This window comes from Hydra vulgaris, chromosome 02 (genome assembly GCF_038396675.1).
Source record: "Hydra vulgaris chromosome 02, alternate assembly HydraT2T_AEP".
Classification (NCBI taxonomy): Eukaryota; Metazoa; Cnidaria; class Hydrozoa; order Anthoathecata; family Hydridae; genus Hydra; species Hydra vulgaris.
In genome coordinates, this window is record NC_088921.1 from 43,147,669 (window position 1) to 43,172,500 (window position 24,832).

At 27.6% G+C, this 24,832-nt stretch overlaps 1 protein-coding gene across 1 annotated transcript in view; it reads right to left on the reverse strand.

Moving 5' to 3' along the window:
* Window positions 1-4,253: 4,253 nt before the first annotated feature.
* LOC100213614 (acyl-CoA synthetase short-chain family member 3, mitochondrial) overlaps window positions 4,254-24,832 on the reverse strand; it is a 101,040-nt gene continuing 80,461 nt past the window's right edge. Inside the window, exons 14-19 of the mRNA XM_065790996.1 lie at window positions 18,319-18,394; window positions 17,413-17,535; window positions 12,403-12,502; window positions 5,009-5,121; window positions 4,669-4,731; window positions 4,254-4,395 (exon numbers count right to left, since the gene is read on the reverse strand). Coding sequence (XP_065647068.1) covers window positions 4,321-4,395; window positions 4,669-4,731; window positions 5,009-5,121; window positions 12,403-12,502; window positions 17,413-17,535; window positions 18,319-18,394 — 550 coding nt within the window. The 3' untranslated portion in view covers window positions 4,254-4,320. The remainder of the gene's footprint in view (window positions 4,396-4,668; window positions 4,732-5,008; window positions 5,122-12,402; window positions 12,503-17,412; window positions 17,536-18,318; window positions 18,395-24,832) is intronic.

Consider the following 24,832-nt stretch of genomic DNA (forward strand, 5'->3'; position numbering starts at 1 on the left):
TAGTTAAGCCTTTTTTCACAGAGTTGTTTATATATAGTAAACGAGTTTTTAACAAGTTTGTTATAAATACTTGTGAATTGTGTTAAATAAAGTTCAAATATAATAAAATTATAAAAAACGTCATAGCTACCATTAGTTGAACAGCTATTTTCATAGCCAGACATCTTTGTAAAAATATTTTTAGCATTTATTACAATAAGTTTTTTGATTCATGGTAAGTATTTATAAAGTTTATTTTATACACTTAATCCGGCCAAAACTAAAAAAATGGGGAGTAAGAGGGGGAATAATATTTTTTTAACACCTAAAAATTTCCTGTACACGTCCCTGGTTTCTGAAACTTTAGTATTCAATGATGCATGCTTAAAATTTTAGCAATCATCCTAGAGTCAAATAAGAATTAAATTAAGTTAAAACATATGCTATAGTATATAAACCTATCCTTATAAAATTCTTTTTAATATAATACTATATTTCTTGGGGTTGTATATACCCTCGTATTTCAACTAATATAAAAAAATTGTTTAAAGAATAAATAAATGATACCTTCTGGTTGCATTCCTCCACGACTGTATAGCGTTATAAAAGCTCATAAATCAGATAAAAACTATAAAATAAGACTAGTGGTTTCCGCTATCGGTACTCCGCCTAATGGTTCTTTAGAATATCTTGTTAAAATAATACAACCAACTCTAAATAAAAATAAAACAAGATTACCGAACTCCTCTTCATTTGAAAACGAAGTGAAATTCTTGGGTTATTTCCCCAAATAAAATTTAAGTCTTGTTTGATGTGATAGCTTTGTACCCCATAATTCTAATTGACAAAGCGATTCCTGTAATTATTAACATACTCAACAATGATAAAGATGATCTTGCGAAAAGAACTAGGTTAACTATTACTGATATTCACCAATTAATTGAACTCTGCCTAAGCCAATGCTACTTTTTATATAAAAATGAGAATTTTTTAAATTCATGTATTTAACACATCATGTTGTTTGAAAATTGAAGTCAATTAGGAAAACTGTTCAAAAGTAATATGAAATAAAAAAAAAATTTATATGAGCATAATTTCATATAGACAGTGTAAGACCATTTAAGAAGTTTTATAATTTTTGGGCTTGTCTACTCACAAATCATAAACAAAAAAACACAAATTTATACATGTGTATATATATATATATATATATATATATATATATATATATATATATATATATATATATATATATATATATATATATATATATATATATATATATATATATATATATATATATATATATATATATATATATATATATATATATATGTATATATATATATATATATATATATATATATATATATATTATATATATATATATTTATATATATATAAATATATTTATATATATATATATATTTATATATATATATATATATATATATACTGTTATAATCAGTCAAAAGAAGTCAAAGAAGGTAAGGATGATGCGTTAATCATCACATGATTAACGCATCATGTGATGATTAACGCATCATCCTTATAGAGCTTTTTTATAGAGCGTTAATCATCACATCATCCTTATAGAGCCTTTTTATAGAGCCTCTTTAGTCACTGATTAAATAAAAACACTTTAATTTAGTGTAAAAATTGAAAACAAAAAATATCAAAACAAATAAAAAGAAGAAAAAAAATTCCTCCAGAAAATATTCCCCTGATTTTTTCCTAAAAACATTAATTTTATCTATAAATATTTAATATTTATAAGTTTTGAATAATGATACGCACACAGCACAGTAGGCCAGGTGGTGGACTAACCTAAAAAATGAATATTTATTATATTCAAAACCATTTAATAAAACATTTTTGTAATACTCTGATTTAAAATCTTGAAAATTGTTTTGAGTATAATAGTATCTTTTAAAACCACAAAAATCAGTTGCGGTTTCATATGTAATGAATAATTTTTTTTTTTTTTAAAAAGGGTTAAATTTTTATTTTTTATGCATAGCTATAGTAAACAGTAACTTTTAAAATTTTATGAGTTTACGGGATTAGTTTGTATATTTAAACTATCTAACAGTAAAGCTTTACGAAAAAAATATAAAGTAAAGATCAGCCTTTATAATGCACTTATAATCTGGCTTGAAAATATCGAAGTAAATTTTTAACATTTAGTACTTTTATTTTGTACAAAAAGCGTCACATAATTTTGGGAACCTACGAGAACCTATATTTAATATTTGAACGTAATTGTATACAACCTATTTGAACTATATACACTGCCCCTAACTTCCCCATTGAGTTTCTTTAACATTTTAAAATAATGACTTATAACTTATGTTATTTGCTTGAAATCAACTTTTATTTCTCGTAAACAAAAATAAATGAGAAGTAATAAAAATTGACTGGCTAAAGATTTTCAATACATCTAGACTACATTAAATGCTACACCATAAGTTAATGAAGTTGGGAAACCGTGTTGCTCTTTTGAAAAAGCTTGTAACTGAACAAAACGAATAAGCTTAACAATGTTAGTACTCACTTCTTAGTTTCAATTCAACAAAATTGAAACCAAGAAGTGAGTTTAAGTACAAAACTGGCACAAAAATTTCTGAAATTTGAAATAAAAATTCCATTAAATCTGGTTAGATATATTCACCTGATGAAGCTTTAGATTTAATTATTAATTGTGATATATCAAAATCAACATACCAGCTTCTAAGAGATGGTGCTGAAAAAAACGGCGGCCACATATATCCTTTATTTAATGGTATTAGATCTTCAAAAGCTAAATGCTATCCCAAAAACATTCATATATGGCTATTCAGTACAAATATTGCTAAAAGATTTTCTAAAACACACTCTCAAAAAGCTATGTGGTTAAAATGGTTATGGTTAAAAACTACTGTGCTAATCATAATGCTAAAGAATTAACTAAACTGAAGTTTAGTTGCAAGGCTGGTTTTGATGGTGTTCCAGGATATAGTGTTTACAAACAGGTAAGTTAAAATGAAAATTGCGACGAATGAAGAGTGCCTGTTGATTATTTGCCTTTAGAACTTAGTAGACTTTATAATAATAATGTTGTAATATATTATTCATCCAGAATGTGCGGCAAATAGATTAAAAATAAAAAATTTACATTCTTATATATAGAGATGATAAATAATAAAGACTTATTCAAAACATCGTGGGATATAATAATATCAATAATATAGTTGCAAATCTATATATTTATTTAAATTCTCTATATATCTCTATATATTTATCGATATATTTCAAATCTATTATACAATATTATCGATAATAGATAAAAAAAAAGAAAAGATAACAACAAGCCTTAAAAATAAAAAAGCACGTAAAAATTGAAAATCTATCACTAGATTTGAAATCTAGTTCAAATCTAGTGATAGATTTTCAATTTTTACGTGCTTTTTTATTTTTAAGGCTTGTTGTTATCTTTTTTTTTTTTTTAAATTTTATTCCACAAGAAGAGTTTGTTATTCAGTTCCACGATTTTGAGAAGTTATAGGATTTGAAATTGAAAAATTATAAATCCGCGTTTTTAAAGTTTTTAAAGTTTGTTAAATAATTTTTAATATTAGCAACTATTTAACGAAAATTTATAATAAAAGTAAATATATCTTAATACAAAGTTATTCTTTGGACATGTAAAAGTTTTTAGTAAAAAAAACGATCAAAATAATTTTGTCCACCATATGTCCTATATCCGGCCCATTGTGCACAGTTTGAATAATGATACTTAACGCAACATTCTGCTTTTCTCATGACCTAAAAGTCCCACCATTTTATCTCACTGTTCTCTTTGTTAAAGAGTAGAAAACGTCGTGGTAGATATTTCTTCCAGAAATTATAGATTTTTATCCTTCAAGGGTAATTTAATTTTAAAGAAAAGTTTTTAATTTGATTTTTTAATTTTAGTTATGGATGTTTTTTCAAAGATCCCCAAGTAGCGGATTTTATGTACTAAGACTAAGTATTTTTCGCGGTGTTCTGTCGCGGTGTCCTCAACCCGAATGAACATTTTTTATCTGCATAGAGTCATAAATGTAAAATGGAACTCTACTCAAATATATCTGTTTAGTTCCCTTTTTTTTTAAACAGTCACATTTGTTAGCTGCTTTATAGCTAACAGATGTTAAAGAATGTGTAAAGAAAAAAGGTGCACCGCGTAAGATAATTTATTTTGAGTTGGGCGGTTCAAACATCTTTAACTATGAGAGCTCAGATAAAAAAAAAAGTTTCTTTTCACTTAATTATTAAAAAAGAAAATTAAATGTAAACAGCATATTTTTAAAAGCACTCTATTTATAAATTTTTGTAATTTTTTAATATACATTCGACTTCGTGAAAATCATCAACGTTATCCAATGTTAGTGGAACCTAAAAAATGAAGAAAAAATATTTTATGAAATCTTCAGATTTATAAAAGTTGACAACAATCATAAACTTTTAGGTCAAAAAATCTGATGCAACGTCATGAAAATTCAAATCTGATGCAACGTCATAAAAATTCAAATCTGATACAACGTCATGAAAATTCATTAATTTTTGAAATCATCAAAATTCAAGTCAACAAAATTCGAGAAAAACTGTGAACCATTTTAAAACTAAAAACAACGATAAAAAGAAATTTTCCATATGCAGAAAGTGTACCTGATATTCTTCACCGTTAAGTATTTTCTTCAACACACCACGAACAAACTTACCAGCTCGCGTCTGTAATTGTAACAAAAAAATATTGATTCAAAAACAACTTTAAATATAACTTGCTTATTTACAGTATTAAAACTGACTTGCAACTTACAGACTTGCTGACATGCAGACTTGTTTAGTTGTAACTAAAGAACTTGCTAACATTTAACTAAAAGACTTGCTAACTTGAAAAGCAATGCTAAATCATGTGATACTTTGTGTTTAAAAAAACGCAATGGATATTTGAACAGTTATAAAATAGTGTCGTATTAAATAGTACAAAAAATTAAGGAAAATTTACTTTTGGAAGTGTCGGTAAAACCACTACTTTTTTTAGGGCTGCAACTGGTCCAACATCATTGCGTACCAAAGCAATTACTTCTTTTATAACATCATCATTTGATTTTGTGCAATCTAAAGAAAAAATTTAATTAAAAACAAATAGTTAACATGAAAATTTTTTTCTGATTCACAGATTATTGATAAATAAGAATAAATCTATGAAAAAGAAGAGGAAGGCAGATGAAGAAAAAGAAGAGGAAGGCAGAAGGAGAAGCAGAAGAGTAAGAAGAAGCAAAAGAAGAAGAAGAAGTAGAAGAAGTAAAGAAGCAGAAAGAAAAAGTAGAAGCAACAGCAGCAGCAGCAGAAGAAGAAGAAGAAGAAGAAGAAGAAGAAGAAGAAGAAGAAGAAGAAGAAGAAGAAGAAGAAGAAGAAGAAGAAGAAGAAGAAGAAGAAGAAGAAGAAGAAGAAGAAGTGTATCTATGTTTCATATTGTCAAAATATTAAATCAACCTAAACATCTCTAATCATTTAAAATAAAAAAAATAGAAATGAAATGCTAAAAAAAAGAAAGAAGAGAGAACAAATAGGAGAACGAAAGAGAACCCTTATATGGATATTTTTAACAAACCTTTTTATGATATTTTAACAAGAATTCATTAAAAATATCCTTCTGTTGAGCTGAGTCAACACTAAAGTGAATCCTGGTAAAATACATTTATAAATTTAAATAATTTCTTACAAATGTCATTTATATGAAGATAATATTGAGTTTATCTTGGTTTACTCTTCATTTTACAACAATATGAATTTCAGGCAGCATCGAATTTTGTGCAGACAGCCTTTGGGATCAAAAAAATCAGAATGCCTTTAATTTTATAACAGTATCTTTTTGCGTTTCAGTTAATAATTATGCTTCAGTTAATAATAGTAACAAAATTAAAAATATTTCGTAATTTGCAAACAATTATATTTTTTTGATATCAAAAAATCTGCCCCAAATTAAATTCCAAAGTATTAAATTTCGTGGATTTTTAAATTTTTTACTTAACGATGTTTTTGATTGCTTTTGTGGATTTGAATAATTAAAAAAGAATTGTTATGGTTGCTAATGACGTTCTTTAGACAAAACAAAACAAAAGAAAAAATTAAAACTAACTAAACAGCTGCATGATTTGAATTCTTTTAACCAAATTAAAATTTGAAATTAAATTTGCACTTCAAAAAACTGAATGACTGAGCAATAAACATATTATAATTTTTTAATCAAGTTGTTCTCAATGAACTCCAAGAAAAGACCAATGAAATATTACGGCCGCTATTGCTGATGTCTGAGATCATTTTTCATGGACAAAGACAAGTATAAAATATAACATACCTGCACAGACAATCGGGAATAAAATAAATGACAGATATGGTGCTACTATGTAAAATATAAGTTAGTATTGTAGTATAAAATTGTTATACACAAGTTATACTAAGATATAAGTTGATAATTTTTTTTTTAATGTTGCAAACCTGCTTTAAAAATAAGGACGAAGCAAGAATAAAAGATCTTTTGATAAAAGCAGCAGAAATAGGATATTTTTTAAAACGAAGTACCAAGCATAGTGAAAAATCTTTTAAACAAAAAGAACAGCATTATGTAGCAGAGCATCAACTCAACAATAATGAAGCAATAATGAAGCAATACCTAGCTAATAGTAAGCTCGTCGTTTGCCGAGTTTTGGAGGAAAATAATTGCTATTATCTTAAATTTTTTGAATATGACTTATTTCAATATAATTACTGTGGCTGATTGCTTAATGCGTGTTTAATTTGCTAAACCTAACTTTTTTATTTTATATTTGAGTTTTTTAAAAGGCATTCAGATCTTACAAAGAGAATACTTGAAAATTTGGGCCACCAGCAGCCAAACATTTCTCATGTTCAAATCAAGCAATGGTTTACTGAGCTGGAGAATTAATTGCTCAAAGAAAACCAAATAAACGCTTCCTATTACCAGAAAATTCATGTTGAGAGAATTTAAATGAAGGGTTTCAATTGGCATTTGTCTCAAAATGAAATATTATAATATTGCTAATCAAAGATTTTGTTAATAAATTTTTAGGACTTTGCTAATTATAGAGAGATAAAATTGATTGGACAATAGTTGGAAAAAAATGGAGCTTAGCACCAGACAATACTTTTTTGCATTTACTTCTTGCAATGATAAAAAGGTATTTGTTTTCAAGAGAGTTGGAGGTCATTCATAAACTACGTCATGCAATTTTTGACAATTTGGACCCTCTACCTAATAACAATTTTTCACGTTTTAATGACCTCCTTCTGCAAAAATTAAGTAGCAAATTTGTACCCTCCCCCTCCTCCTAAAATTTGATAATATTTTAAATTTTCAAAAACTATATTTTATCTTTAAAAACGTTTTAGGTCTTCATAGTAATATTTTACATTACCATGAAGACCTCAAAATTATGTTATATGTTGATAGTTAATAGTTATATGCTGATAGGTAATAGTTGATGGCTAAAACTTGCCTATTATAAAGATGAAACATGTACATGGAAGGTACAAGTTACTTTAAAATTACCAAACTATTTAACCAAAAAATTATTAAAATTGAAAAAAAAAGTTAAAATAAGTATTGAAATTTAACTTTCTTTAGTATATTTAATCTTTTGAATAATGGATGATAACAGCTCAAGGTAAACCGAATTTTTAATCCTTTGATTATTTTAACTTCTGGTGTATCTCAAGGTTTTATCCTTGGTCTTTTTTTTGTTTCTCATTGACATTAATGATCTTCCTGAAAACCATACATCTAGAGTGGCTCTATTTGCTGGTAACTCAATTTTATACTCTTGTCTTGATAAAAAGCCTCACTTCTGAAACAGATCGGGGGTAGCAGAAGCTTGTGAATTTTAACTCCAACAAAACTTAGTTATTTAATGCAAACAATATTCGCAATACTGTTGTTCTTATATTAATGAATGACAACTTTCTCACTGAGGTCTCTTCTTTAAATCTTCTTGGATTATCACTTCTGACCATGAATCGATTGCAAAGTTAGCATCTGCTTATCTTTATTGTGCTCACCATTATCTTACTCCTGATTCTTAATCTCTACAAATCTTTTATTTGTGAAATATTGTTGTCGTATTTGGGCTGGCTCTTCTAAAGATGTTCTTTCTCCTTCAGACGAGGCCCAAAAACTTATTGTAAACGTAGTTGGAACTGTTTTATCTGCCAAGCTTGAGCCTCTCTCCCATTGTTGTAAAGTTGCACCTCTTTCTCTATTTTTCAAATACTATCATGATTGATGCTTAAGGAGCTATCATCTCTAGTTCCATCAATCAAAAACTTATTCTTGCTTGATTCATCATTCAACAAAGTCTCATTCTTTTATAGCATCTATCCCAGCATGCTCTAAAAACATTTATTTGACTACTTTTTTTTCCCTGCACTTCAACCCTCTGGAACTCTCTCCCATCTTTATGTTTTCCTGACTCATTCAACCTACAATTTCTTAAGTCCTCTGACAACCATTTCCTTCCTCTTTAACTATATTCTTTGTTTTCAAGTAACTCCTAACTTAATAGTGGTTGCTTGCAGACTAGTTAGGAGTGAATCAGAATAAAAAAAATAAAAAAAAATTGAAGATGACAGCTCATGGTAAACCAAATTCTTGTTAAAGCATTATATTAGACAATGTTTTAAATCATATTTATTTATCAAGATAAAAGTTTTGGACTTTTGAAAACTGTTCTGTAAAATAACTTTAATAAGCAATAAAAATAATCTTAATTTGGATTTTAATTTAGCAATTTTTATTTTTTATTAAATTATGATATCTTTGAGTTGCTTTAACAAGTCATTTAATAAAATAAAATAAAAAATTTATCTAGTCATATAAAGTATTTTAAAAACAAACAAAGAAGAAATGAGTAAAGTTGATGGAGAACTTAAATTTTTTATATTTTAAATACAGTATATCTTTTTAACATTTATATCATCAAATACCTTTGTTATGTTTATAATACAAAAAAGAAAATTCAGTCTCTTATATGTTTATTGTAAACAATCGATTTTGAAAAACTTTATTTAAAAGCGACTTAAATTATATTAAAGTAAGTAAACTCATTCATTCAAAGTTTAGTTGTAAACATTTTGTCTCATTATATCTTTTTTCAGAAAGACATGAAGACATTTTGATAGAGAACACTTTGAGTAAAAAAATTATTATTTATATTTATAAATTATTTATCGAGAAAACATCTTAATTTTTTAATTTTTGACATAGATAAACATAAATAAAAAACAATATAAATTTTTAATATCATGAAGTTGCAACCTTAATATATATATATATATATATATATATATATATATATATATATATATATATATATATATATATATATATATATATATATATATATATATATACATAGTGTTTACACCAATGTATCAATTCACCTATTTGTCATATAATTAGGTTGGAATCTTAGGATCTTTTTTATCAACCTATTAGATGAATCTTGCTTTTTACAAAACCATATTTAAGTCTGCAATGCCTTTCATGTTTATCTTTATATTGTTCTTTGGTCTTCCATCTCTTTACTGAATATTGTGCCTTCTATGCAGCCTCTTAAAATTGGACAGGCAAGGAAGCATTTTTTCCATTTTCAATTCAAGCCTCACACTTGCTCCATAATACTCTTCTTTTTTTACTAGAACAATTCTTTATCGAGCTCGACACTTTCTTACTCCAGATTCTATTCTCTATCTTTATAAATCTCAAATCCAGCCTTGTATGGAATACTGTTGCCATATCTGGTACGGATCTTCTAATGATGTCCTTTCTCTTTTAGACAAGGTGCAAAAACACATTGTAAACATAGTTGGACCTGCTCTTGCAGCCAACCTCCAACCATTATCACATCGTCATAATGTTGCTTCTCTTTCTCTTTTCTACAAATTCTATAATGGGCACTGCTCTAAAGAGCTAACGTCTCTTGTGCCATCTACTTAAATTCATTCTCATGTTACTCGTCATTTAATTAAGTCTCATCTTTTTTTTGTGACTGTTCCTAAGTGCTCCAAAAACATTTATTTGTCTAGTTTTTTTCCTCGAACAACAGTTCTTTGGAATTCGCTTCCTTCATCTTGCTTTCCTGATTCATATAATTTGCAATACTTTAAGTCGTTCGTCAATCGTTATCTTGCTCTACAATCTTCATCTTTCTCTTCCAGTAACTTCCAACTCTACTTAGTGGTTGCTTGCAGCCTTGTTGGAAGCAAAGATGTTTAAAAAAATTATAATAATAATTAATGCAAAGTGATATTGTCTAGTAACAAGGTTAGATTTAGTAACATTTTTCTTAAGTTATTAAATCTCACACTTTATCTCAAAAGATAGGCCAAAGAAACTTTTGAAGAATATTTATTAGTGTCATTAACAAGATTATTATTCGATCTTTCATATATTATTACACAGGTCAACAAAAATAAAATATTTTTCTGGTAAACAAATACTTTTCCTTAAAATTTATTGACAATAAAACATGAAAAAATGCTAAAGACTCTTAAAAAAATTTAACACAATGTTACTCAGCAATAATACAAAAAGTACTTATTTTTATTACAAAAAAATATTTTTTCTAAAATCTCTATGAAAATACTCTTTTTTTTTGAGACCCTAGTTTACATACTTTTGAATAATTTTTGTTGTTGACAGTATTAGGGATTTTGCCCCAAATGCTAAAGATTTGAACCCAAATATCTTTACAACTTGACATGATGGTGAAAAATGAGTTGCATATTTGAAATCAAAATGAGAAATATTATACAAATTCTCTACAAAATAACAAATTGTTTTATTGAGCTTTGTTATATATTCCCTTTTTTAAAGACAAAAGAAAATATTTTAAATTTTTCAACATTCCAATATCCACACTCCTCCTGATGTCCCAGACAAAACATAATAAATCCACAAATTATGTCATGCAATAAAAAAAGGTAGGGTGGGGGAAAAAAGTTGTTAGCAATTTTAATGATGTTTAAAAAGGGGAGAGAGGGTATCTGATTTGACGCAAAAAAGTGACAAAACAACTGTTTAGATTTTTTTGTTTTAAATCTAGAAACATTTCTTTTTAATAAAAGAGTGCCTAGCCTATTAAAATCAGTCAATGAATATGCACTGTACTGCACCTACAGCTTGATCAGTCAATGGTATTTAATGGTAGCTGTAGAAGGAGAGGGGGGGGGAGAGCAGAGTTCAAAAACTAGACATCTACTCAATCCTCCATTGACAAAGTTTCTCACTTAAACTTTTTTAAAGATTTAAAATTTTAACTTTTCTTTTGGTCCAGAAAACCAGTTACTGTCTTACCAAGGCTTTCTCCAGAACTCTCTACACTAATATTTTAAAAGCAGTTAAAATTTTTCTATTTTTGATTTGTTAAAAAAGACAGCCCACGTTAAATGTGATCATTTCCCTGTGGCAGCTTGGGGTTAATAGTGACTCTTAAATTCTAACTCTAATAATTATTGCGATAATGGTATTATCACTAATAATTATTATGTTAATTACTCATTAAATGATAATATGGTAATTACTGAGTTTTTTAAAAGTGAAATGCAAATACCCATTGTAAACATAAAAGCCTGCTCGAACAGATAAGTTTAATCTCTGCCATACCTTTGAATACTTGCATTCTTTTCTTTTTTCTATAAACATTAACGTTTGTTTGTTGGTTGGTTTTTGTGATAAAGAAAATCTTGTAATCCACCTACTAAAATTCAATTCTGTGCAATTCATTTTTTTAACAAAATTTTACACTTTTACTGTAACTGTTTCAATGTGCTTAGAAAATAATTAATTCATCTAATTTTTTTTCATTTGGTACAAACACTCTTCTTTACTTTTTTCTGACTCGTGTAGTGTTTTTTTTAACCACTTGCTTTTGCTTGCTTTTTAACAAGCTAATTTATTTTTTAATACCTCCCAAATCAATTAGTGGTTGCCTGCAGAAATGCTGGAACAAAAAATTTTAGTAACATCCAAATTAATTAGTGGTTGCAGAATTGTTGGAACAAAAGAAAAAATCAGTCAGTAGACAAAATATAAATTAGTCAGTAGATATAACACAAAATAATCAATACATAATAATACAAAAAAACAAAAAAAAAACAGCAGACATAAAAAAATGCCAGTAAACATAAAACCTATTTATTTATTAAACATATAAATAGTAAACCACCTGATTCGCACTCGAATATAACTTGATTTGCTAAACTTTTAAGAAAAAATTTAGAAATGTCATAAAAGCATAATTTAATTTGACCTTTTTTTTTCAAACTTTTAAATATGGTAAAACTTAACAAAGAAAAAAAACTTGAAAGAAAAAAGCATACGTTTTTTTAATACTACCAATCCAACAGGGACAACACCTTTTATGGAGTCATTCATCCCCAATACAACCTGCTCAGAAACATCAGGATGTTTTCCAATAGCCTAATAAAAGATAAGTGAGCAGTATTGTTACAGATACAGTATTGTTTTTAAAATTCATAATGACCTGATGAAAAAACTACAGTATTATTTATTAAAATTTATAACAAACTGATGAATTAAAAAGAAAAGATTACAGATCTAATATCTGTTATACTTTCTTAAAAAGCTGATCTTAAGTCAAAATATCTGTTTGGATAGTTGGAAACTATCGCATTAACAAGTTGCTATCATCTCAGCGTCAATCCATTAGAATAATAAACTTTCAATTAATTAAATTAAATACATCAAAGTCCTTCAAAAAACTTTTCATTCCAACATTTCCAGCGCAAAGTATGCTAATCTTCTAATGTTTTTGACTCCTTAAATAAAAACCATCTCCATCTCCTATCACAAACTTGTTAACAGAAAGTAGACTATTAAATTCCTACTCGACTAAAAATAAACACAATGGAAAACTAAATGTACCATCTTTTAAAACCCAGAAGTATGGTAAAAATTCTATTGTTTATCAGTGTGTCTGTGAATGGAACAGGAGCCTTGCATGCATTTTGAATGAGTCCTAAAAACTATATCCTAAAATACCTTTACTCCATCTTAAACAATATCAATTAAAAAAAATTATGAATTTTTTATTCTAACTTTTAGACATTATATCCTTATGATTAAAATTTTTATTTAATTTTCGTCATTACTACAGTTATCAATACTTTTTGTTTATTTTTTTATTTTTTATTATTATTAAAACCTTCAAATTATGATTTTTACATATTTGTTTTAATGTACGTTCTATGTGCTTTAATCTATGTGTTTTATGGTCCATATGTTTTAATGCATGTCTTTGCTTATTATTACTTATACTATGTTTAAAAATTGTTGTCACTCCTTTGATCAGATTTCTGTATGAATGACACCACCCTAAATAAATCATTAACTTATTATTACTATTACTATAATTTGTTTTAATTTTTTTTATCTTATATTATTATAATATATTATTATTACTATTATTATTATTAAAACTATTGTAAAAATAATTGTGGAAAATAAATAGCTTGTTGTTGTTGTTGCTGTTATTATACTTTGTTAAAAAGCTGATCTTAAATTAAAATAACAAACTTCATTTTTATGCAATACAATTGTAATAATTTTTAAAAAATAAATATCTATTTCTGAAAACATACAAACCAAACTAATTCTTTCAAACCAAATTATAACATTTAATTTATATGAATTTTTAGAAAACATACAGATCAGAACAAAATCTGTCCATCTATCAATCTAACCAACTACCCATTTTAAATCATCAAAAAAAAAAAAGAGGAAAAAATAATGTAGAAAAATAAAAACGTGACAGAAGATCAACTTTATTATTTATTATCAGCAAATTTTATGGGAATGGTAGTCTTCCAAGTGCGTATCATTATATGAGCTCAACCTAAAAATGTTTTCAACATCTTTTTTAAGTCGAGATGCTGAAAAATTGTAAATGAATTAAATTTGATGACAAAAGTAAGCAATCAGAACTGAGACAATTTTATTATTTACAACTCTATATTATGATTAATGTGCAATCTTATCCCCAGAGTTTAAGGTTTAATGTAAACTGTATGACATTTAAAAGATTTGAAAAAATTTGCTACTTTATTTATTTTAATGATAAAGATAAACATTCAACTCATAAAAAATCTTTCTCATGACTACACAAAACGCTTTTTTATCATGTCAAAAATGTATGGTTCCTCTGAAAGCTCAATTGCCAGTAGATGAACTATTGCCAGTAGATATTCTACAAAACTAATTTATTATTTAAAGAAATAGATTTCAATGAAACAAGAAAATGGTACTATAAACCACTTCGACAAAAAAAACAAGGATAAAGATAGACAGTAATTGTTCATTTATCATTTAAGAGTACTATCATCTCATGGCAGGTGTTGATTTCAAGGATGCTATATTTGTTAGGCACAAAATTATACTTAAGAAATAGTATATACACTTTTTTTTAGAAATTCATTGAATGAAATTGGCAAATTCATGGATTCTTTATAATCAAATATTAAAATCTAATGAAAATCACCAAAACAAAATGACTTTCCTGAATAAGTCCTGAAAAGAGTTGTTTTTTTGTTTAATGAAAATAGGACATTAATTTAAAAAATTAAACATTTAATTTTAACCAAAAGAAGCTCTTGCTTGAAGTTAAGCTAAAGATATATTTTATTATTTTGATAAAAACCCATCTTAAATATGATGTAAACTGCATCCTACTACTACTGCTTTCAAGGTACAAAATAAGCTTTAAAAAGTACCACAGGCAAAGACAAAGAAAAAACATATATTTACTGACAACCAGTTTGACATCTCATCCTCATCAAGTAAATAGGATAGATGAAAATATGTACTACAATATTTCCTGCTTAGGATGATAAATGCTGAATCTTTTATTCTGATTTACTCTCAACAAGGCTGCAAGCAACCACTGTTAAGTTAGGAGTTACTAGGAAAAAAAAAGAACAAACTTATAGAGCAAGGAAACATTTGACAGAAGACTTGGAAGAAAAGTGGGAAGTTGTATGAGTCAGCAAAACATGAAGATTGGAGAGAGTTCCAAAGGGTTGAAGTGAGGAGAAAGAAACTAGACAAATAGAAGTTTTTAGAGCATGCAGAGACAGATACAGTAAATGAATGAGACTTTGCTGAATGATGAGTCAAGCAAGATTAAGTTTAAGGTCCATAAACACATTTACAATGTGTTTATGGAGTTGTCATAAGGTCCATAAACACATTTACAATGTGTTAATGAACCTTATGACAACAGTATTCCATACAGGGACGAATAAGAGATTTGTAGAGGTTTGTAGAAAATAAGAAAGACAAAATATAGAGAATAAGAGATTTGTAGAGGTAGAGAATGGAATCAAGAGTAAGATAAAAGCAAGCACAATAAAGAGGAGCAACCTTAACCTTAACCTTAGCTGATGCTAATTTGGCAATCGATTGTATATATGGTTTCCATGAAAGGTCAGTAGTAAATGATAATCCAAGAAGATGTAAAGAAGAGGTTAGTGAGAGGGTTGTCATTCATTAATATAGGAATGTTGACAGTATTGCGATAGTTGTTTGCAGTAAAGTGAGATGAAATTTAAGATTAAGTGATCAAAAAGAGAAGAATTTTTGTCAAGACAGAAAGTTGAGTCATCAGCAAATAGAGTTATCAGGTAGATCAATAATGTAAATAAGAAACAAAACAGAAACAAGGATAGAAACTTGAGGTACCTCAGAATTTACTGGAAATGAAGAAGAGTGTAGGCCTTCAAGGATGACTTTAATAAAGAAAGAAACAATTTGATAATCTCAAAAACTTTTCCAGATACACGATATGAAACAAGCTTATGGAGAAGACCAGCATGCCGAACTCTGTTGAAAGCTTTAGGTATGTCAAGAGCAATAGCCCTAGCTTCTCCGCATCTAATGCACAATAAAATCTTTCAGTCACAGCAGTTAGCAAGTCTGCGGTAGAGCGAGAAGATTGAAAGCTGTATTGATAGTCTGATAGTTAGTTATTTTACTCAAGATGAGATATGAGAAATTTGTTGATTAAAGACTGTGCAAATAACAGAAAGAAGACTGATAAGACAATAATTGGAGTCGTCAAAATGTTCTTTGGAGTTTTTGAAAATTGGAACAACAGATGTCATTTTCCAAAAGTCAGGAAAACAAGACTCAGTCAAGTACTTAATAAATCATTTTAGAGAGAATTGAAGAGAACTCTGGAGAACAGTTTTCTAAGACTATGACAGGAATGTTGTCTGTACCACAAGCCATAGAAGAGTTTAATTCAGATATGACTTTAGCAATGGAAGCTGGAGTGATTTGAATGTCTAACAATGGGTTAACCTGTTTAATTGAAATAGAAAAAGAAAATGGTCATAAGATTCAAGACTCAAATCAGAAAAAAATTTCCAAAAGACTCTAGAGCCTAACTTCTGAGATAAGATACAAGATTTAGTGAACTGAGAATAATGGAGCTTAGGATCAGACAGCACCTTTTTCCATTGATTTATTACAATAATAAAGTGCTTTTTGTTCTCAAGAGAGTAGTTCTTTTGAAAAATCATTATGATTAGATATAGCAGCTGCACAAGAAGGTGAAACCATGGAGTAGAAATGAAGCTTAATTTTGAATCAACGAAAAGGAATAAAATAGTACCAAAAATCCTGGAAATGTAATCTCTCTGTTGATGGAAATCTTGCTTGGGAATATCATCTGTGTCTCTGATGACAGAAATCTTGCTTGGGAAATCTTCTGTGTCTCTGTTGACAAAAATCTTGCTTGGGAATGCTTTTGTCTCTCTGTTGACAGAAATCTTGCTTTGAAATGTATTCTGTCTCTCTGTTGACAAGTGTAACTTTTAAATGATCCCTTGGATTCAAGCAGGCATATAAACTTTTATTCCTTCTTATAAATTCAAATCAAGATTCTACTTCATAGCTTTTTTCTTCTTGTGAAGTTCTTTTTCTTCTTCTTGAGCAGTTATTATCTCCAATTGCAATTATTTTTGCATTTTTTGTCTGTGACTCATGATTTAGTCAGTTTGAAATTCTGAAGTTGTTTTCCTGATTTAAATAATTTGTAGCTTTTCATATTTGGCTCATATTTGGCTCTTTAACTATCTTCTTTATCTTTTTCAAATAACATATATATTACTTAACTTAAATAGTGATTGAGACCCTAAATCATTTATATATTCAATAGTGACAACTTGATACCAAATTTAAGAAACCAATGTGACAATGTGAGGGGATTTACTAATAATTGTTTTTATTTTAGAAAATACAGAATAATTTATAAAGATATAACAAATATTTTTAATAATAAAAAGTTTAAACAACAACAAACTTTTGAATACCATTTCCATTTGCTTTGTTGACAACCTATGACCTGCTACATTAATAATATCATCAATACGTCCTCCAATATGTATGTAGCCATTATCATCAACCTTGCCAGTATCCATTGTCATGTAGTAACCCTAAATAAAATTTAATATTATTTTAAATATTTATTATTTATTATTACACAATTTTCCTCACATCTTCAGTATAGTTTAGTTATAGTTATTGAATTTCAACTTTACAAAGGAAGAGCACTTATGGATCTGTTTAAATTTTGTTTCACCCTAAAGCTACAAACTTTGTCACCCAACAAAACTAATTTTATTTTATATCAACTAAATGGTATGAACTATTTATTTATATTTTATATCAACTAAATGGTGTGAACTATTTATATCAATATTATGAACCTAAATAATCTGAGTGTTGCAACCCAACCTGCTCCTATACAATCAGTAACCATACAACCTTTGCTAATATACAACTTGTAACGAAAGGGTTTGGGTCTATGAAATCTATGAAAATGGTCTGAAAAAAAATTAAAGGTAATGATTTACAAAAAAGTTATATGTAAAAAACAAACTATATAATGTATTCCATTACATTAATAAAAAACAAATTATATAATGTATTCCCTCACATTAATAAAAAACAAATTATATTATGTATTCCATTACATTAATAAAAAACAAATTATATAATGTATTCCATTACATTAATAAAAGTACTATAGCAACTTTAAAAAATGAAAAAAGTAAATTAGCAAACAAGAACTTTAAATAAAAAACTTATAAATTCAACTGAGAATTTTTATGTTAACTTTAATTAAAATAAAAAAATAATTTAATAATAAAAATAATTTTGAAAATAATTTAATAAACTTAATCTAAAAAAAACTTAATTTTCAAAAAAATTAATACTTTAGTGAAATAAGTTTCAACATATTTTGAGTCATTGTTCCATAAGGTTTGCATTGCTCCAGGAGGTAATGGTAATCTAAAAGTATAACAATAATGAAATAATTGACATCACAATCAAACCAAATATGAAACAAATTTTGAAATTCAGCAAAAAACTTTTTGGACCAAGTTTGTCATTATGGTTTTTGAAGTTGTACTTTTTAGTGAATAATTTAAGTTCTAGTGGAAGAATTTGACTAAAAATTGATGCGCAATTTTTTTTGAGATTGCTGAATTCAAAAATGTAGAGAAACCAATCCAATTTTAATTTTTGATGGTTATTTTTTGATTTTAAAATGACCAACCAATTTTCCTGTTCTGTTACCATGAGTTGTGCTTTTACAATCTCACAGAGCTGCCCAAGTCTCATGAATTCAATTTTTTAATCAAATGATAGAGGAAATCTTAGACTATCTTAATGGAATCTTAATGGTTTTCGTCTCTTGAAGTATAATAAAAATATGTCATCTTGAAATTTAGGCAAAAAAAAAATTTTTATAGGCTCACATTCTTTATTATAAATTTTTTAGCAATACTTTTTGTGTGAATTATTTAGGTTTTAGTGGAGGAATATTACTGAAAATTGGTACCTAACCATTTTTGAAAGTGCCGAATCCAAAGGTAAAGAGAAAATAACCTAATTCAAAATATTTGATGATAATTTTTTGATTTCAAAGTATAATGGTAACAAAAACCATTTGTTTTGTTATCATGAGTTATACATCACTCATTTTTGAAGTTGCCTGACTTTAATTGTGAAATAAGAGGTCTTAGAAAATTTTAGGTCTCTGAAAGGAAAAAAAAATTATATTGCTCTGCATAACTTGCATATTTATACTTAATATTTTTTAAAGTATATATGGAAATATAACTGAAATTACAATACATTAAAAATAGATTTCTTTCTTTATTATACTAACTTTACCATCATGTCTAATAATTAAGTACTTTTTCAAAATATTGTGCAAACTTTATGTGGCATTCTCAAATGTGTTGAAAATGAGAAACTAAAATGCAATATTTTTTGTAAAAGAGTAACTTGCTTCATTGAAAAAACACTTGCTTCATTGAAAAAACACTTGCTTCATTGAAAAAACACTTGCTTCATTGAAAAAACGCTTGCTTCATTGAAAAAAACTCAAAAGTAAAAATAAAAAGAAATAAGCAAATATTACAAAAATTGAACAAAAAAATTCTGAACTAATATGTGTTGCCTCTGTTGTAATAGACGCTTGGAAGAAAGCACAAAGACAAAAATTGAACAAAAAAATTCTGAACTAATATGTGTTGCCTCTGTTGTAATAGACGCTTGGAAGAAAGCACAAAGACAAAAATTGAACAAAAAAATTCTGAACTAATATGTGTTGCCTCTGTTATAATAGACGCTTGGAAGAAAGCACAAAGACACTTGGAAGAAAGCACAAAGACGCTTGGAAGAAAGCACAAAGACGCTTGGAAGAAAGCACAAAGATGCTTGGTAGAAAGCAGGATTTTATGATTTTATCATTAGTAAATCTAGTGTTAGGAATAAGATACATGAAGCTCCATAATAAGTACATAAATCTGCATCATTTCAAATCATTGAACTGGAACTCTTCGTAAATCAGGATCATATTTGATCAGGATCAAATATGATCCTGATTTACTTTTTGTTCAAGTTTTGAACAAAAAGTAAATAAGAATCTTATTTGTTCTGAGAATGCCTAAGAAGGATATTCAGTTCTACCTAGATCAAAAAGGAGAGCAAAACAGAAGAACTAGATAAAGTATTACAAAATTCAGCTAAAAATAAAAATATTCAGCTCAAGAGGAAGGAGGTAAAGGTAGAATCACAATGAATGCAGTAAAATTCAATGAATTAGAGATTTCTTTTCATTTATCTGGAAATGATTCTGATTTGGAACTTATTTTAGATTCTTCAGATGATGAAGATTTAACTAATTCAATCATTCTACTAAATCTAATGATAAGTATAAGTGTTGAAGATCTGGTTGACTGTACTGCTGCAGTTTCTGCCCGATACAGAGTAGGTATATACAAACAAACTTCAGTAGCAGCTGCTACCAATTAAAATGGTGTGAAGCTAGAAGATATTACCCTATCAAGAAGTAAGGTAGAAAGAGATTCAAGAAGATTGAGATATTAGGAGATAAGCTCAGGCAAGAAATTATAACCACTCTGAAGGGAAAAAATGCTATTTTGATGGAATGAGAGCAAAACAGATTGAAGAAAATCTAAAAACAACTGCTTCAGTAGAAAGAATAGCGGTCAGTGTTACATCCCCTGATATGGATTACACAGATGACATACTGCTAGGTGTTGTTCAAACACCAAGTTCCAAAGGTATTGAGCAGGCTGAAGTAATTTTGAATTTGGTAGAATACTTTGACATAAATCAAATATTTTCTGTTTGCTGTGACACTACAGCATCTAAAACTGGAACACACTCTGAAGCTGTTGTTATCCTTAGGTCTATTCTAAATATTTCGCTTATATGGTTTCTTTGTAAAAGACATATGCTAGAAATATACATCTCACACTTTATGAAGGCTTTGACTGAAGAGAAGACGAAGGGCCCAAGGAAAGGCTGTATGTAAAACTCCAGAAAAATTAGTGTTTAGTCTAGAAAGAGGTGGACAAAATGATAGACCTATTTAGGTTTGATTGGAGCCAGCTTCAGGCTGGGTCACCCTTGCCTAAAAAATATTTGTCAGGAGTCATTACAGGAAACTATACAAATTTTTTGTTTTCTTTTTGGGAGAAGAAGCACCTGGACTTTGTTTCCATCAACCTGGAGCCTACTGTGAAGCAAGATACAGTATATTGAAAAAATAAATGTGTAAGTATAATAAATAACATAAATAAAATAATATAACAAATTAATATTAATGGTGACCAAATCATACTCTATAGGTTTATGTCTGATGCTTTATACATTCTACCCTGAGAATAAAGGATAAGATCACCATGATTATGAGCGAAGTGGAAAGAAAGATGATAGAGACAGCAGTCTTCCTCACATTTGTCTGGTATGCACCTTGGTTTCTAAAGTCGTATTTGGTTACAAATTCACCCTCAAATGATCTTGCTGCTTTTCAGAATGCTTTTTGCATCAAAGATAAATATCCCAACCGTGATTCGGCATTGGTTGCTAGTATGCAAAGACATAACTGTTACTTGACTGAGCAGTTGGTGCTGCTAAATGTGGCTGATGAAGAAGTAGAGCAGGAAGTGAAGAAAAAAATGTTGAGTAGATTAGTTCAGTATGACTTTCCTGCAGATTAGTTCAGTATGACTTTCCTGACAAGTTCAAGATTGGAAAACCTAAGCTACCAATCAGAGTCCACTGAGCTTTGAAAACTTATTCATCCAATTATAGCATAATATAAGTCCCAGTTATGGTATAATATAACTATATTTAAACTTATTAAATAATAAATAGCAAATCAATAAAAAGTAATACATTAATAAAATAAATAAAAAATAAATAATAAATTAATAGAAAATAATAAATAATAGTTATTAAATAATTAAATTAGCTAAAATTTATTAAACATAAAATACATTCTTCTTGACACATTTTTGTATTTTTATTAGAAAAAAGTGAAGTTTGGATTTTAACTAAAAATGGAATTTTACATATGACTGAAAATGAGGCCGCAAATATATATAAAAAATGTTTTTTTTTTATATATATTTGCAATCAGAACACTAAAGAATGGGGAAAAACTGTGTGCACATAAAAATTCAAAAAAATAACGTAATATATATATATATATATATATATATATATATTATATATATATATATATATATATATATATATATATATATATATATATATATATACATCATTTAAAGTATTTTTTGAGTCGAAAAAGCTTTAAATTTTTTTTTTTTTAATTATCAATTAATTAGACCTAGCCTAATAAAATATGATAGAAAATTGAAAAAATTAAGCACATCCTTTGTTTTTAATACATACATTAGCTGGTATTCTTAACTTAAAAAAAAGCTGCTCATAAGTTTAGCATGCTGACTCTCTTTAAAGATTTTAAGGAGAACTTTTATCTTTTATTGCTAAAAAAAAGTTACATAATAGTAAATTTAACTCTCCTTTTTAATAAGATATTAAAAAATATACTTAAAAAAATATTTTGTATATAAAAAATTCGTTAAGATATAGAGATTTTGAACGTTTGTTTTAAATTCATTAATCCTTTTTGTTTAGTTTTTGTATAAAAATTTGCCATGGGAAAAAACAATTAGTCAAGAAATCAAACAGGGTATTATTGGCCTTAATATGGGAGGTTACTCTACCTTCATGTGTAACTAGAACTATTGTCAAATTTAACGAAACTGGTAGTACTGCTGACAAAAAGCGTTCTGGGCGACCAAGAATGACAAGTACAACTGATGACAATTCTATTTATAGAACCACCAGAAAAAATCCAAAATACTCAGCAAAACAGATTGCACAAGAAATAAACCTGGCACTTAAAAACCAAATATCAAGACAAACAGTTAATAGAAGACTAATAGACCATAAACTTTGTTGCTATGTTGCTGCCAAAAAACTATTATTAAAACCATTAGACCGCTTAAAACAAATTAAATTTTGTAAAATACTTTTAAAAATGAGTGACTATGAATTAAAAAGAATTGTTTTTAGTGATGAATCAAACTACACCGTCCTAAATCATAAGAATAAAATAATTGTCCGTAGGCACCACAATGAAAAGTATAATTGTCGCTTTATAGTACCAAGGCTACAAGGTGGAGGTGGCTCAGTTGGTATATAGGGTTGCATCACATATGATGGCCCAGGTTTACACATGTTATACAATGGTCGAATGAATCAATATAGATATATTGACACCCTTGAAAACTATTTAATGCCTACCAAAGACATTTTTTTTGGTAACGAGTCTGAGTGGATTTTTCAACAAGATAATGCTTCATGCCATAAAGCAAAATCTGTAACAGGATGGTTTGAACAAAACAATATCAAAATACTTCAGTGGCCAGCAAGATCACCTGATCTAAATCCAATTGAAAATGTTTGGGCTATGTTGGACCAAAAACTGACTAAAGAACCAGTAACTTCAGCTAATGATCTAAAAGAAAATTTAAATTTCATCATTTAACGGTTTGACAGTTGAATATTGTCGTAAACTTTTTGATTCTATAAGAAGATGCGCATTATGCATAAAAAATAGAGATGGAAACATACCTTATTGAGGAATGGCCTAAAAACTATTTTAAACTAAGCATGCTTATGAGCAGCTTTTGCTTTCTTATTTTATATATGATTAACTTCCGACAAAAAAATTTTTATTTCATTGTTGTTGTTTTTTTGTTGTTTTTTTAATATATTCCTTATATTTTTAAAAATAAATTTTGTATTTAAAATAACGAAAAACTTTAGTTTTAACTTCAACTTTTTAGATTTAAAAAAAAAAATTTAATTTGGCTGCGTGCTAAACTTTTGAGCAGCACTGTATATTATATATATCATCCTAATATATATATATATATATATATATATATATATATATATATATATATATATATATATATATATATATATATATATATATATATATATATATTATAATATAATATAATACAATTATATATATATATATATATATATATATAATATATATATATATATACTATATTATATATATATATATTATATATATAATCCTAATATATATATAGATATAATATAATATAAAATATATATATAAAATATAATATGATATATATATATATATACACACACATATATATATATGTGTATATATGTATATATATCAATCCTAGTATATACTACTGTGATCAAAAAGTAAGGTGAATTTTTAATTTAAACTTCCCGCCTTATTCCAATCGTCCAATCTTTTTTATTTTTAAGTTGGTAGGAATGTCATTAACATTTGCGCCAAATTACATGTCAAACTCATAATTATTTTTTTTTGTTTACACTTGTTTCTGAAGTACCAAAAGTGCATTCGGCGATTTTCACGATGTCTAATTTTGTTGAGCAAAGAAGTGCTATTAAATTTTGTTTGCGGAATGATATTTCTGCTGCTGAAACGTATCGAATGTTGCAAAAGGCCTTCGGTGAAGAGACTATGTCTCAAAAAAATGTTTACAAGTGGTACAAAGACTTCAAAGAAGGCCGAGAACGTGTTAATGACTTGGAACGCTCCGGAGGACCATCGACTTCGATTGATGATCGCCACATCAACAAAATCAAAGAATTGGTGCTTGCAAATCGTCGGTTAATCATTTGAGACCTTGTTGACATGGTTGGAATATCATTTGGGTCGGTGCAAGCGATTTTGAAGGATCATTTGGGCCTCAGAAGACTCAAACCACGTTTGGTGTCGAAATTTCTCAATTTCTTTGAAAAAGAGCGTCGCGTTAAAACATGTGAAGCAATGCTTTCTGACTATCAAGAAATCTA